The 14,216-nt window shown below is 43.8% G+C and overlaps 1 protein-coding gene across 1 annotated transcript; it reads left to right on the forward strand.

The window, feature by feature from the left end:
* The first annotated feature begins 1,586 nt into the window (after nucleotides 1-1,586).
* On the forward strand, nucleotides 1,587-5,279 carry LOC123511366. The gene is made up of 2 exons (XM_045267184.1): nucleotides 1,587-2,185; nucleotides 4,491-5,279. Exons 1-2 carry the CDS (start codon nucleotides 1,770-1,772, stop codon nucleotides 4,954-4,956), a joined length of 882 nt encoding a protein of 293 aa, XP_045123119.1. The 5' UTR covers nucleotides 1,587-1,769; the 3' UTR covers nucleotides 4,957-5,279.
* Nucleotides 5,280-14,216: the final 8,937 nt, after the last annotated feature.

Raw genomic sequence — 14,216 nt, forward strand, 5'->3', positions numbered from 1 at the left:
TCTCTCTCTCTCTCTCTCTCTCTCTCTCTCTCTCTCTCTCTTTAAACAAAACTTTAAACAAAACTTAATACAAAGACATGTACCCAAAGGCGCACTGTCGTGTGCTACCTATTCTAAGGGTACTAAGGGTACTACAATCTATTTCTCTACAATATTTACAGGACTTAAAAATAGATAATATACAAGATGGTCAGCATGTAAATGGAGCACTATTCGTTTCACTTCACTAGCACTATTCACGCACTGCACTACACTGAGTGTCACGTCACAAAGAGTGTCAGAGGAGTTGGCAGTGTCTGTCTCCACTTATGTGCCATCAGTTTGACACTGTGTGTGTTCATCTCCTGGACGTGAGGCACCGCGGCCGTGAACAAGTTCCACATCCTGGAGACGCGTCCTGCGAAGGTGCGTTGATGCTGACACCCGTGGGATCGCGGCACCTCTACGGCGTCACCACCATTGAGCACCGTTCTCGTGCTCCGTGCGGTGACTCTTAGAGGATGACGCAGCCCTGCCAGATGTGGCACTCTTTGCACCTGTGCCTTATGGAACACTACGATCGCCGCCACGTCTCTGCGGTGTTCCAGTGAATCAAGGGGACGCTCAGGCTCTGGGTGAGGTGGTAGTGCAGCATCTACTAGCCGTATGGCGCGGCGTTGGATGCTGTCCAGTCTCCTTCTGTGTGTGGCGGCACAGGACATCCAGGAGAGAGCTGCGTATTCAAGGTGGGGCCGCACCTGTGCCTTGTACAGCAGCAGTCTCCCCTTCCTGTCGAGGAAACTGGCGATCCTTCTGAGAGCGGAGATCCTGTGAGAGGCTTTCTTGGCAATGGTTTTGACATGCCTGTCAAACCTCAGCCCTCGATCCACCTCCACTCCAAGTATCTTGACTTCATCTTGGAGTGGGAGAGCAGCAGCGCCAAAAGACAACTTTCCTGCCATTGCTGCTGTGGTGTTTACATACTTTTATGTACAATTGTCGTTCGGGGTTCTTCTGGGTTCACACTTTGTTTTGAAGTTTCATTAGGGTTTGTAATGTTTCATTATGTTTCATTTTGTTATGTTTCTTTGTTTCGATATCTCGAACTTGTATGTATGTGAAGCTTCATGTTAGTTTACTTCTTTGTGCTGGATTAATGCTGGGATCAGTTCACTCCAGCTACTCGTCTTGTACATAGCTCTGATTACTGCTAAGTAAAGCCTTGAGAAGAGTTGAGTCTCTCTCTCTCCTTGGTATACAACAATTTACTTAGCAGTACATCGCTGGAGATGGAGAGGTTGCTACGTCCTGAAAGATTTGAAGGCTCCCGTGACACCACTCCTGCACAGTGGACGCACTGGCTCCGCACCTTCACTAACTTTGTGGACTCCATCACACCAGCGCCAGACAAACTGAAATTACTGATCAACTACATCGCGCCTGAAGCTTACTCTCACATATCAGACTGTACTACATACGCTGCAGCCATCGATATTTTGAAGACTGTGTATGTGAAGCCTACGAATGTGGTTTTTGCTAGACATCAGCTGGCTACTCGTAGTCAACGACCAGATGAGTCCATCAACGCCTTCGTCCACTCCTGAAGATCCTCTCCAAGGACTGTGAATTCAAGCAAGTTACTGCTGACACTTATACTGAAGAAGCAGTTCGCGATGCCTTCATCACCGGCCTTACCTCTCCTAACATACGCCAACGCCTGCTAGAGAAGGATTCGTTGACTCTTAGCGAAGCCATACAACTCGCCAGAAGCCTCGACTCTGCCCAACGCAATGCTGAAGAATACTCGTCTCCTACTGTTCCAGGGAGTCTACCTACTGCTGCTCCCGTTATCGCCACTACTGATGCCGTCTCTGCTACGCCACTCAGCCCTACCTCGCAAACTTCTGCTGCTGCTGCTGCTGTTTCGAAGGTTGGAACGTGCTACTTCTGTGGAGGTAGGAGACACCTTCGGTCTCTTTGCCCTGCTCGTCAATCTGAGTGTCGACAATGTGGCAAGACGGGACACTTCGCCAAAGTCTGCATGTCGCGAAATGGTTGGAAATCAAGAAGGATCTCCTCTACTTCTGCTGCTGCGGCGCTGGCTTCGGAATCACTCGCCCAACGCTGTGATCACTGTGCTCATAGTCCTGCAGATGACTCTCCAGTACTGGCTTCTGTTAGTACTCCTCGATGTTCCACCATTCCTGTAAGTGCTAATGGCTTAATGGTGAATTCCCTCGTTGACAGTGGCAGTACTATCAGCTTTATCCATCCTAAAGTAGTTAAAGCTTTGAGCATTGAAGTGCATCCTTCACGATCTGACGTTACTCTTGCTAGCTGTGAAACTTCCACTACATTGGGCCACTGTTTTGTCGATCTAACAGTGAAAGACAATCATTATCCTCATATCAAATTGGCTGTACTTCCACAATTGTGTTCAGAGATTATCTTGGGTCAAGACTTCATGGAAAAGCATCAGTCAGTGGAATTTACTTTGAGTGGCCCCTTACCCAAATTAACTGTATGTGGTGTAGCTTGTATGAAACTCGATCCACCCTCACTGTTCCCTAATCTCGCTCACAATGTTAAGCCTATCTCTACGCCAACCCGTAAGTTTTCAAAGGATGACGAGAGTTTTATTCATATGGAAGTGAAATCTTTACTACAAAAGGAGTTATAGAAAGCAGTCAATCCCCATGGAGAGCTCAAGTCCTAGTTACAAGTGACGAAAGACACAAAAGACGCATGGTAGTAGATTATTCAAGAACAATAAATCGCTTTACACAGCTTGATGCTTACCCAATGCCCCGAATACATGACCTAGTACACAAAATGGCCAAGTATAGAGTGTTCAGTAAAATTGATCTCAAGAGTGCTTACCACCAGGTACAACTTAGAGATTCTGAAAAGCAGTACACAGCATTTCAGGCTGATGGGAAGTTATACCATTTCAATAGGATACCTTTTGGCTTAACTAACTCTGTTGCTGTTTTCCAGAGAATAATGGATTCAATCATAGCAGACTGTGGATTGGAAGCGACGTACGCTTACATCGATGATGTAATCATATGTGGAGAAGGACAGGAAGACCATGACAGGAATCTACAGCGATTTAATGAAGCTGTCTCTAAGTATAACCTTTCTTTAAACTCAAATAAGTGTCAGTACAGTCGTACAGAAATTAACTATCTTGGATACAGTATATCTAACGGTTGCCTCCGCCCTGATCCTGATCGTTTACAACCTCTAGTAGAACTACCCATTCCCGATAATCAGCCTGCTCTTAAACGAGCCCTTGGACTGTTCTCTTACTATTCAATATGGATCCGCAATTACTCTCAGCGTATTCAGCCACTCTTATACAATGTATCATTCCCTCTTAGCACAGCGGCTGTTAACTGTTACAACGCACTTAAGGAAGACATATGCAAAGCCTCTGTTGCTGCTTTTGACGAGACTTTGCCATTTCAGATAGAGACAGACGCTTCATCCGTCTCTATAGCTGCCAGCCTTTCCCAACTAGGTCGACCAGTAGCGTTCTTTTCTAGAACATTGACCAGTTCTGAAAGATTGCAACCGGCGGTAGAGAGAGGCTACAGCTATCATAGAAGCTGTGCGTAAATGGAGACTATTCATTATAGGTCGGAGATTCACTATCATCACTGATCAACAAGCAATTTCATTCATGTTCAGTTCGAAGCACACATCAAAAATAAAGAATGATAAAATTCTAAGATGGCGTCTTGAGCTCTCCGAATACACTTATGATATCAAGTACCGACCCGGCTCAGAAAATGCTCCATGTGACACTCTATCGCGTGCGTGCTCTATAACTACTAATGCTAGCTCTGCTTCCTGGAAGAAATACATACCAAATTGTGCCATCCTGGAATCACTAGGTTATATCATTTTGTAAAGATTAAGAACTTGCCTTTCTCTTTAGAGGACGTAAAGAAAGTCTGTAATCAGTGTACTGTTTGTGCTGAACTAAAGCCTAACTTCTATAGACCTCCCGACAGTAACCTCATCCGTGCTATGCAACCATTTGATCGCATTTCCATCGATTTCACAGGTCCAAAGCCATCCTGTACTAAGAATAAATACCTACTTGTCATGGTTGACGAATACTCCAGATTCCTTTTGCCTTCCCCTGTTCTGATATGTCTTCTCTAACTGTAATTTCTTGTTTACATAAGCTATTCTCTATTTTGGTTGTCCTTCTTCAGTCCATTCTGACAGAGCAGCTCAGTTTATGTCTCAAGATGTATCTGAATTCTTAAGGAATCATGGCATAGTAATGACTCACTCTACCCCTTATCACCCTACTGGTAATGCACAGTGTGAGAGAACAGTTGGTAACTTATGGAGAACTGTACGCCTGGCTTTGAAGTCTCTCAAATATCCAGAATGTAAATGGGAATTAGCTTTAGATTCAGCACTCCATTCTATCCGGTCATTGCTTTGTACTTCCACGAACCAAACCCCTCATGAAAGACTATTTTCTTTCCTAGGAAATCTTTTAACGGTCATTCATTACCATCTTGGCTTACGTCGCCCGGACCAGTGTTGCTGCGGAAATTCGTCCGCACCTCTAAATCTGATCCATTAGTGGAAGAGGTCGACCTTGAGAGCGCGACACCTCATTATGCCCATATACGCTACCCGGACGGACGACAATCTACGGTCTCCACTAAGGATCTCGCTCCTACTCCAAGAGATCCAAACCCAGTTCACGTGCCCTGTAGCAGGAGACCGCCGGAGTTACCAGTTCACGTACCAGTGACCCCCACTTCTGATGAGTGTACTACCGATCAAGACTCTGGGAGGATCAACTACCCTACGCCTGATAACAAGGAGTCTAAGGGCATCACAGATGACTGTACAGCTGAAACTCTTCTGCCACCCTCACCTACTAGAGTCGAACCTTTGAGGCGTTCGACCAGGGTTAGGAAGCCTCCCGATAGATTAGGATATTAGTGCTTTCTGAAATGTTTGTGTATGTGTGTGAGTGAGGTTACTTCATTAAGAGGGGGAAAATGTGGTGTTTACATACTTTTATGTACAATTGTCGTTCGGGGTTCTTCTGGGTTCACACTTTGTTTTGAAGTTTCATTAGGGTTTGTAATGTTTCATTATGTTTCATTTTGTTATGTTTCTTTGTTTCGATATCTCGAACTTGTATGTATGTGAAGCTTCATGTTAGTTTACTTCTTTGTGCTGGATTAATGCTGGGATCAGTTCACTCCAGCTACTCGTCTTGTACATAGCTCTGATTACTGCTAAGTAAAGCCTTGAGAAAAGTTGAGTCTCTCTCTCTCCTTGGTATACAACAGCTGCCATGGCGGCTGGGGACCGAGAGACAACCATTGCTTGTGTCTTCTCCGGCGCGAATGTCACTTGCCATCGAGCACCCCACTCCTTTATCACTCGTAGCTGCTGATTGATGGCCTCAGCAGCCCGCCCACTGTCCTGGCGTGGATCTCTCTCTCTCTCTCTCTCTCTCTCTCTCTCTCTCTCTCTCTCTCTCTCTCTCTCTCTCTCTCGTCTCGTCTGGTCTGGTCTGGTCTCCTTGCTGTGTCTCGTCTTGTTGACCAGCGTCTGAGGTGATATGATGCTACAATATAGTGGCATGGAAATACTAGTAGTATTGTGTAAACTGACACACTGCCGTTCATGATGGCGAAGGTGGGCAGGTGTGGGTGTTGGCGGTGCTGGTGGAGATATCTACATGCTTGTGTGTAGATAGATAGATACATAAGCTGGTAATTTGTTAGGTTCATTCATACGTAAATTGACAACAGTTCGATGGTGTATACACTGCTATAACAATAAACTTATCAATCAATCAAGTAAACATCAATGAGATTTAAAAGGCGAGTGATGAGAGTGTGGGGAACAGCGGGGGAGGGGGAGGTGGAGAGGAGACGAGCGAGGCCCCTGAGACAAGTTTGGTGTGCGTCACTGACAGGGATAAACTCTCCGTGTCAAGGCCCCATCACACCAGAGGCGGTCCTTACTACGCGCAGCAGGTTCTCAACACGTTCATAAAATTTTTGAGGACGTAGTGGAGACGTGATGGAATTGCGAAATCCTCCACTGCTACGTATCTACCAAGCCTTTACTGCGTACGTCCCTTGATATCGCTACGATATCACTGTGTCCAATCGGGTTTAACTACGGTCATAACACGCATGTGATCAGGCTCCCGCCACGCTCACTAAGTTCCCGCCATGCTCACTGGGTTCTTACCACGTGCCCAACCAGCGCGCAATACGCTCACGTGACGCAAGCAGGAAGTGCTGCTTCCTGTCACTTCAGTTCTCGCCTCTCTTCTCTCATCAGTGGTTCTCCAGCTCTTACATCATTATATTCATTATCCTCATAACGTCATGCTGCCCAAATTAACTTCAAACTTTCCATCAGTCTGTGGTAATGACCAAACTGGAGCGACTTTTCAAGGTGGAGCTGGTGACGTAGAATATTTTCATTTGGCAACTGACCACCACCACCACCACTGACCAGACGTCCATTTCATCACCAGACACGAGACCTGGAGTGGGGGAGAGAGAGAAAATGTTGTGCTCTGATAAGATATTCTTATTTTTCCTCTTTCTTCTATTCTTTCCTGTCCTCTTTCTCACTCACTTATTCACTCACTCACTCACTCACTCTGAATCCTGTCCTCCACTACCACCACTACCACCATCAGTTCATTCCTCCACCACGGACACAAACACGTCTTGAAGGAAGGTTAGTCCGCCGCCCAGAGTCACCTTGGCTGTCTGGCCGGCCACCCTGCGTGCCGCGGGACCAGAGGAGCGGTGGAGGGCGGCGGTCGGGGTTGCGGGTGTAACACTGTGTATGAATATTGTTTGTGTTTTAATTAAGGCGTGTACACACTTGTTGCATTTCCACGTATCGGATCACCGTTGCGTAGCAGTGTTGACAGGATAGTGCTTCACCGTTGCGTGTCAAAATATGACACAAAGTTACGCAACGGGTTCCATCCGCCATTTTTCGGTATTTTGGCGTCATCTCAAAGGAATGATACACAACTCACCAACCTTCGTGTGTGTGTGTGTGTGTGTGTGTGTGTGTGTGACAAGGAGCGTGGGATCGTCCAGTTGCATGTTCAGTGTTGTCGTGGACGGGCATGAATATTTTTTGCAATTTTGACCCCAATTGCAGACAAACTCAAAATCAGTTGTGTGTATCCTTGTCACGTTTTGATACAGTTCCGTCACATGCTGGAATTTCAAGTCAGTCAACACAGTATTGTTTCATTACACATACATAGTGTAGACACCCACCAACTCCGTCATTCATTTTTCCTTTTATTGATTTGATGTTCATGAATAAAACTAAACGTGGCCACAGACAACTGCACATTTGCACTCATATCTACGGTCAGGAACAAACTGAATGACACTGTTGCATCACTCAACGATGATACACCACGCGGATAGGCAAAAATGGGTACAATACCCTGTTGCACGGTAACGCATTATAAGGTGATACGCAACGATGAAACGATGCGTGGAAATTCAGTAAGTGTGTACACACCTTTAGAAAGTGTTGGTGGTGATGATGTCAGTGTGCTGTGTATTGGTGGTGGTGGTGGTGATTGTTGGTGATGGTGTGTTTGCTTGTTTTGCATCGTGAATATTGATTGATTGAGTGGCTGAAAGATTGACGGATTGATGGATAGATTGCCTGTCTAACTAATAGATTCACTGACTGACTGACATTTGGACTGACTTTCTGACTGACTGACTGACTGACTGATTAAATGAATAAAATACTAACTAAATGACTGACTATCTGGCTGACTGACTATTTGGCTAACTGACTGAATGGGCAGATGCGGAACTGGCAGTGGTTGTGGTGGTGGTGGTGGTGGTGGTAGTGGTATTTATATGCTTGTGTGAAGATAGATGGATAAGCGGGTAATTTGATGGGTTGATAGATATGTAAATAGACAGTTGGGCAAACAAACAGATAGATGGATAGGCAGGCAGATAGATGAGTCAATGAATTCGTATATAAATAATAATATAGATGTGTATGTAGATAGAAAAAAAGTCTATATTGCTCTACTTAGTATCCTGTCACCCTGGTTTATTGTCAGAAATACTCGTATATCAGGCGGTAGAAATGGAGAATGAGAAAAATAGTACAGTCTGCCTTTTAAGCACCTTGTTTATTGCCTCGCGGATTTGCCAACACTCGCTGTACAACAAGATACAATTTAATATTTCCTGCTTTGACAAATAACAAAAGCTGGACACGATAACGAAGAGGAAGATGTCACAATAACCAATAAATCGACATGTGGTATTTGTATAAGCATAGCGTCTCATTAATAAGAGATTTAGTGACAGATAGTTATCATAAACATATATACATGCGTCCTGACTTCACAGATAACCTTTTGCTACGGCAGTAGTCTCTTAGCGGTGGTGGTGGTGAACACAGTTGTGGCGGTGGGCTATACTGACCCATGCACATCCACACCCAGAGACACACACACACACACACACACACACACACACACACACACACACACACACACACACACACACACACACACACACAAATAAAGTGAAGTGTTGCTATATTACCGACAGTTTTCAAGGAGCACCAAGAGGCAATCAGTATGAGAAACCGTGCAAGCCTTCACCACACTGCCTAATCTTCGTCTATTAAAGGTATTTATAAGGCTATTCATTTAATGTTAGGTTTTCTTTACATATGAGAGTGAAAACAGTACGCAAATATTTTCAAGTAATGGTATAAGGAGCATAAAAGAGCAAGGCGTCTGTATTACCCTCTCATATTTGTTTCCTTCACTTACCCTCGGCCAAACATGTGTCACAAGGTAGCCACCAGTCTAACATTTCATTTAGTCTAGTCAAAATTTCTCTGTGTGGCTTAATTTTGGTTTGGTGAGATGATAAAGGCTATATATGGATGTCCCGCCGCCGGTGTTGCCTCCAGGCCGCTTCCCCCCCGACGGTCCCCTAGCCAACACCCTACACCCGCCCTCACCCACCCGTCACCAGCCAGTTGGGTCAAATACTTTTTTTCCAATATTTCCTGACGCTAATATTACGCTTCCATGGTATGTTTTTATGGTTTCTATAAATGTTTCGTAGTGTTTGAAGTGTGTTCCGCGCCTGTGCTGGGTAAATATGTGGCGTTTAGTGGTGTTTTATGGCGTATGTTAAAGGCTTTTAACGCTCAAAATTTCCCACTTGGAGTTTTGAGCTTTTTCATTTCAAGGTATAAGTGGGCCTTTATGGTAGCAAAAGAGTGCCTGTCCTCTTTTAAGTGTGAAATCAATCTATTGAGTGAAATATGTGGACTTTGAAATGGTGTTTGGTGCTGTTGTAAAAAGCTCTTATTTTTCTTTATTTTATTTGCTCACGTTTCTGCTTCTCGGTCTAACACGCTGTAGAATGCCCTAAAAGAAAGCTCAGACTCCCTGAAATGTGATAAAATACACGCCAAGTGAAAATGGCTTGACTTTACAGGACGTTTTAAGAGATTTATGGGTTAAAATGTTTTGTACTTTTAACGTACTTAATTTAGACCTTTTTTAAAAACCAGTTAAGCTGGAGATATTTTGATATTTTGAAAATTAGTTTAAGTATTTATCACGTCATAAAATAACAAGCATTTGGCCGTGGCCTCGTTTTTGTAAAAGTCATTTTGAAATGAAATGATTTACGTAATTTAGCCGAGTCAGCCCCGTTCCCGTTCTCTCTCGGATGACCACAGCCCACCCAGGTAGTGGCTGGCGCCAATTTTCCAAATCCACAGTTCGTCGATATTTTGCCTAATATCTAGTGATTTCTACGTGTTTTCGTGGGTTTCTAGGTTCAGATGTTTAGATAATTGTAGCAGAAAGAGGAAGAAAGTTGAAATAAAGGAGGATAAAGAGGAAGAGAGGAGAAATGGAGGAGGAAGAGGAGCAGCAGCAAAGCTACAATACTTAAGTCACCCTCCTTTTCCTAAATATTTTGCCTAATATCTAGTGTTTTGATGTGTTTCTAGGCTCAGACGTGTGGATGGAAGGAGGAGGAGGAAGAAGAAGGAGTAATAATGGAGAAGAATGAAGAAAAAATGAGAAATAAAGGTGGAATAGTAGAAGAAGCCAAGGTGTAATATTTAGGTAAGTGTATTAGTATGTTTTGAGTGTGGTTTGGGAGAACTTTGAGGATTGGTTGGTGTTCTGAGTGGGATTTGGTATTATTATGAGTGTTATAAGTGGTGGGGTGGGGTTAGTGGTCTTTTGGGTGTGTGTGGGGGATATTTCATTAAATATTGGGTGTTTCTAGTGAGTTTGGAGGTATTTTAACCTGTTCTGTGTTTTCTTAGTGTGTTCTGGAATGTTATTGAGATTTTAAGAGGGTTTGGGTATGTGTGGTTTGTCGTGGGTGTGTGTAAGAGTGAATTGGGCCTATACAAGGATTTTTGAGTATGTTTTGAGGCCCTCAACAGGCTAGCTCAGTGTCAGTGGGCCCTTATAACAAGTGTCCTTTATCATTGATTACCCGCTTCGTTCCCAGGTGACGACAGGCAGAATGAGGTGGACGTGGCGGAGGCTGTGGGCGGTCAATTCACGGCGCAGATTACCTACACCTTGCACCACACTGACTGCCCGCCGCTGTTCACTAAAGTCGGGCAAGCCTGTGTCTCCGTGTTCTGCCCTGGATATAGGAGTAAAGGAAATTGTGGTTTTTGTTGTTGTTGTTCTTGTTTTTCTGTTAAGATTTGTTTGCTCTCTCTCTCTCTCTCTCTCTCTCTCTCTCTCTCTCTCTCTCTCTCTCTCTCTCTCTCTCTCTCTCTCTCTCTCTCTCTCTCTCTCTCTCTCTCTCTCTCTCTCTCTCTCTCTCTCTCTCTCTCTCTCTCTCTCTCTCTCTCTCTCTCTCTCTCTCTCTCTCTCTCTCTCTCTCTCTCTCTCTCTCTCTATCTAGTGTAGTGTAGTGGTGTTCACTGTGTGTGTGTGTGTGTGTGTGTGTGTGTGTGTGTGTGTGTGTGTGTGTGTGTGTCTAGGGATGATATTGGTAACTTGGGTGTCTGTAATGTGTTTTGGGTGAGCTTTTTATATTTTGAGGTGTTGCAGGGTGTTTTGGGTTAGTTTTGAGTGATTTAAGTTGTTTGTGTGTGTGTCAGTTGTGTATGGTGTGTTTTGTGGTGTGGTGTCAGTATTGGTGCATACTGTGTGCTTGTAGTGAATTGTAAGTGCGTTTATTGGTACTATGAGGTTTTTCATGTTGGCAGTATCCAAGGGGATTTGACAAAGCTAGGTTCAATGATTTCAAATTGTTGACCATTATAACAGGTTCGGCAGTGTTCCAAATTGATATGGACAGTAAACTGAACAATTGTTTTGGTATTCCCCTCCTCTGACTAACTAATTCAGCCTCTTTTTCACCGCCGAAATGTTGAATCTCCTTCTCTTTTATCGTTATTTTCATGCTAACTGTTCTACAGATCTTGCTATCTTTATGCCTCCCTCGTCCTGCGGCCTCGCTTTACAAGGCTTTCTTCTCATCCCTATTGTGTCCAACTTCCCAACGCAAGAGTTAACCAGTACTCTCAATCATTCATCCTTTTCATTTGTACAATCTGGAACTCCCTACCTGCATCTGTATTTCTGAATTCTTGCGACTTGTCTTCTTTGAAGAGAGAGATATCGAGGCATTTCCTCCTTGTTTTGGCTGACGCTTTTCCACTTTTTAGAGAGCCAGCACTCAAGTGGGCCTTTTTTTTTTTTTTTATCTTTTCTTTGTTTCTTGCCCTTGGCTGGCGCTCTTCCTACATGAAAAAAAAAACCTCTCGGGACACAAGTCCTCTGCTCATCACTCATCATTCGTCGACGTGTTATCATTGTACCACACGGGCTGGGATTTTCATTGAAGGAAAACTCTCTTCCAAGTCAATTTTACATATATTTCAAATAAAGTAAAGTACATTCGAACAAAAAACGATGAAAGTGACGCGGCACTCTTAACCAACAACAGAGAAACACACTCTCCTCACTTGAATACACGACTTAACTCCACATAATGACACCCTCGATTATATTAACACGAAATTCCACTGCCCTGATCACATTACCCACCTGATCAGAGACCCTCGCTCACCGTGACGCGTCCACACCCCACATATGTCCGAGTAGAGAGTGCCACTCACTCCCTTCATCCGAGATCGCGTCCTTTCCTGCCCCCACTCAAATCTACTGCCCGCGTGCCAATTCACGCAATGTTAAATACGCTGCCTTCCTTACTCTATTCCTCCTTATACATGTTGTAGTACACTTCATGCTAACACTAATATTTCTACCATGCACAACATTCCAAAATCCCTACTCATAAAGTTCCTCCGCTCGTATTAATTATGCGTTTGGTACGGCAGTTTTCCTCCTTAGGCCTACAGAGCCACCCACGCAAACCCGATCCACCTTGGCTCTCCTTAATATACCATACTTATCGTTACATCATCCACAATACCTTCCTCAACCCTCTGTACTACAAGACAACAGGCATTGAGGAGGACGCCATTACAATATTGTTCCATCTCTTGTTCCAGGATTCAGTACTACTAACGCCAAAGAAGTGAGGCAAGTTTTTGGAGTGAGCGTGCATGACATACAACGGACACCAGATTGCTACTACTGCCGGTGTTGCCAAAGGAACAAGAGGAGGAAAAAAAGGAAGAGGGAGAAGAAAAGGATGATTCTTGGAGACGTACCAATGAAGTTCTGAAGGTTGGCCACAGATCTTCATCACTGGTGTAGTGTATTTCATTGACCATTTGTAGATTGGGTTGATAAATTTGTAGAATTTGTAGACAGTTGTAGATATGTAGCGGGTATGGTTTTTTTGCAATGCCTTATCTACACCAGCAGAAAACGGTAATATTTAGAAGTTATGCATAGCATTGTAATAGGAGTGTACGGTGTACATATGTATATAGTATTTAAGAAAGGAGAGTGTAGACTAAGAGAGGAAGGTAACCTCTTGGGTCACGATTCCTCTGCTCATCACTCATCATTCCTGTTGTGAAGCACAAAGGTATTGTTACGTGTTTCCCGAGATGATGTTTTGTGAGTCTTTCAATGCAATACTTAATTTAAGTGTCTGGCCAGTGTCTTGTAACGTGGTGCAGTTTTTGTTACTTGTATTTATTTTTCATACCTACTGATATGACGATATCTTGTGAATGATACTCCTATATATTTCTAATGGCAACACAATATCTCTTGATATAATAAAATGCATAATGTATCGACTTGTTTTCCTATCAGTTGAAAGAGATGCAAAACAATATCTGGTTTGCAAGTGAAGCGAAATTAGTCAACAATTTGTTGCATGGCGCCACAGCGTCTGAGGTGATATGATGCCACAATATAGTTGCATGGAAATACTAGTAGTAATGTGTAAACTGACACACTCCCGTTCATGATGGCGAAGGTGGGCAGGTGTGGGTGTTGGCGGTGCTGGAGAAGATATTTACATGCTTGTGTGTAGATAGATAGATAGATAACTTGGTAATTTGATAGGTTCATTCATAGGGAAATGAACAACATTTCGATGGTGTATACACTGCTACAACAATAAACTTATCAATCAATCAATCAAACATCAATCGGATTTAAAAGGCGAGTGATTAGAGGGTGGCGATCGAGACGAGACAGGTTTGATGTTCCCTAAACGAGACAGGTTTGCTTTGCACTCATATCTACGGTCAGGAACAAACTGAATGACACTGTTGCATCACTCAACGATGATACACCACGCGGATAGGCAAAAATGGGTACAATACCCTGTTGCACGGTAACGCATTATAAGGTGATACGCAACGATGAAACGATGCGTGGAAATTCAGTAAGTGTGTACACACCTTTAGAAAGTGTTGGTGGTGATGATGTCAGTGTGCTGTGTATTGGTGGTGGTGGTGGTGATTGTTGGTGATGGTGTGTTTGCTTGTTTTGCATCGTGAATATTGATTGATTGAGTGGCTGAAAGATTGACGGATTGATGGATAGATTGCCTGTCTAACTAATAGATTCACTGACTGACTGACATTTGGACTGACTTTCTGACTGACTGACTGACTGACTGATTAAATGAATAAAATACTAACTAAATGACTGACTATCTGGCTGACTGACTATTTGGCTAACTGACTGAATGGGCAGATGCGGGAACTGGCAGTGGTTGTGGTGG

This window comes from Portunus trituberculatus, chromosome 31, assembly GCF_017591435.1.
Source record: "Portunus trituberculatus isolate SZX2019 chromosome 31, ASM1759143v1, whole genome shotgun sequence".
NCBI lineage: Eukaryota > Metazoa > Arthropoda > Malacostraca > Decapoda > Portunidae > Portunus > Portunus trituberculatus.

Bases quoted from the DNA above. Each gene is read 5' to 3' on its own strand.
- LOC123511366 (XM_045267184.1), top strand. From the start codon at position 1,770: ATGCTGAAGAATACTCGTCTCCTACTGTTCCAGGGAGTCTACCTACTG. The intron at 2,186-4,490 runs GTAAGTGCTAAT...TTTCTTTCCTAG, and splicing joins CTCGATGTTCCACCATTCCT to GAAATCTTTTAACGGTCATT.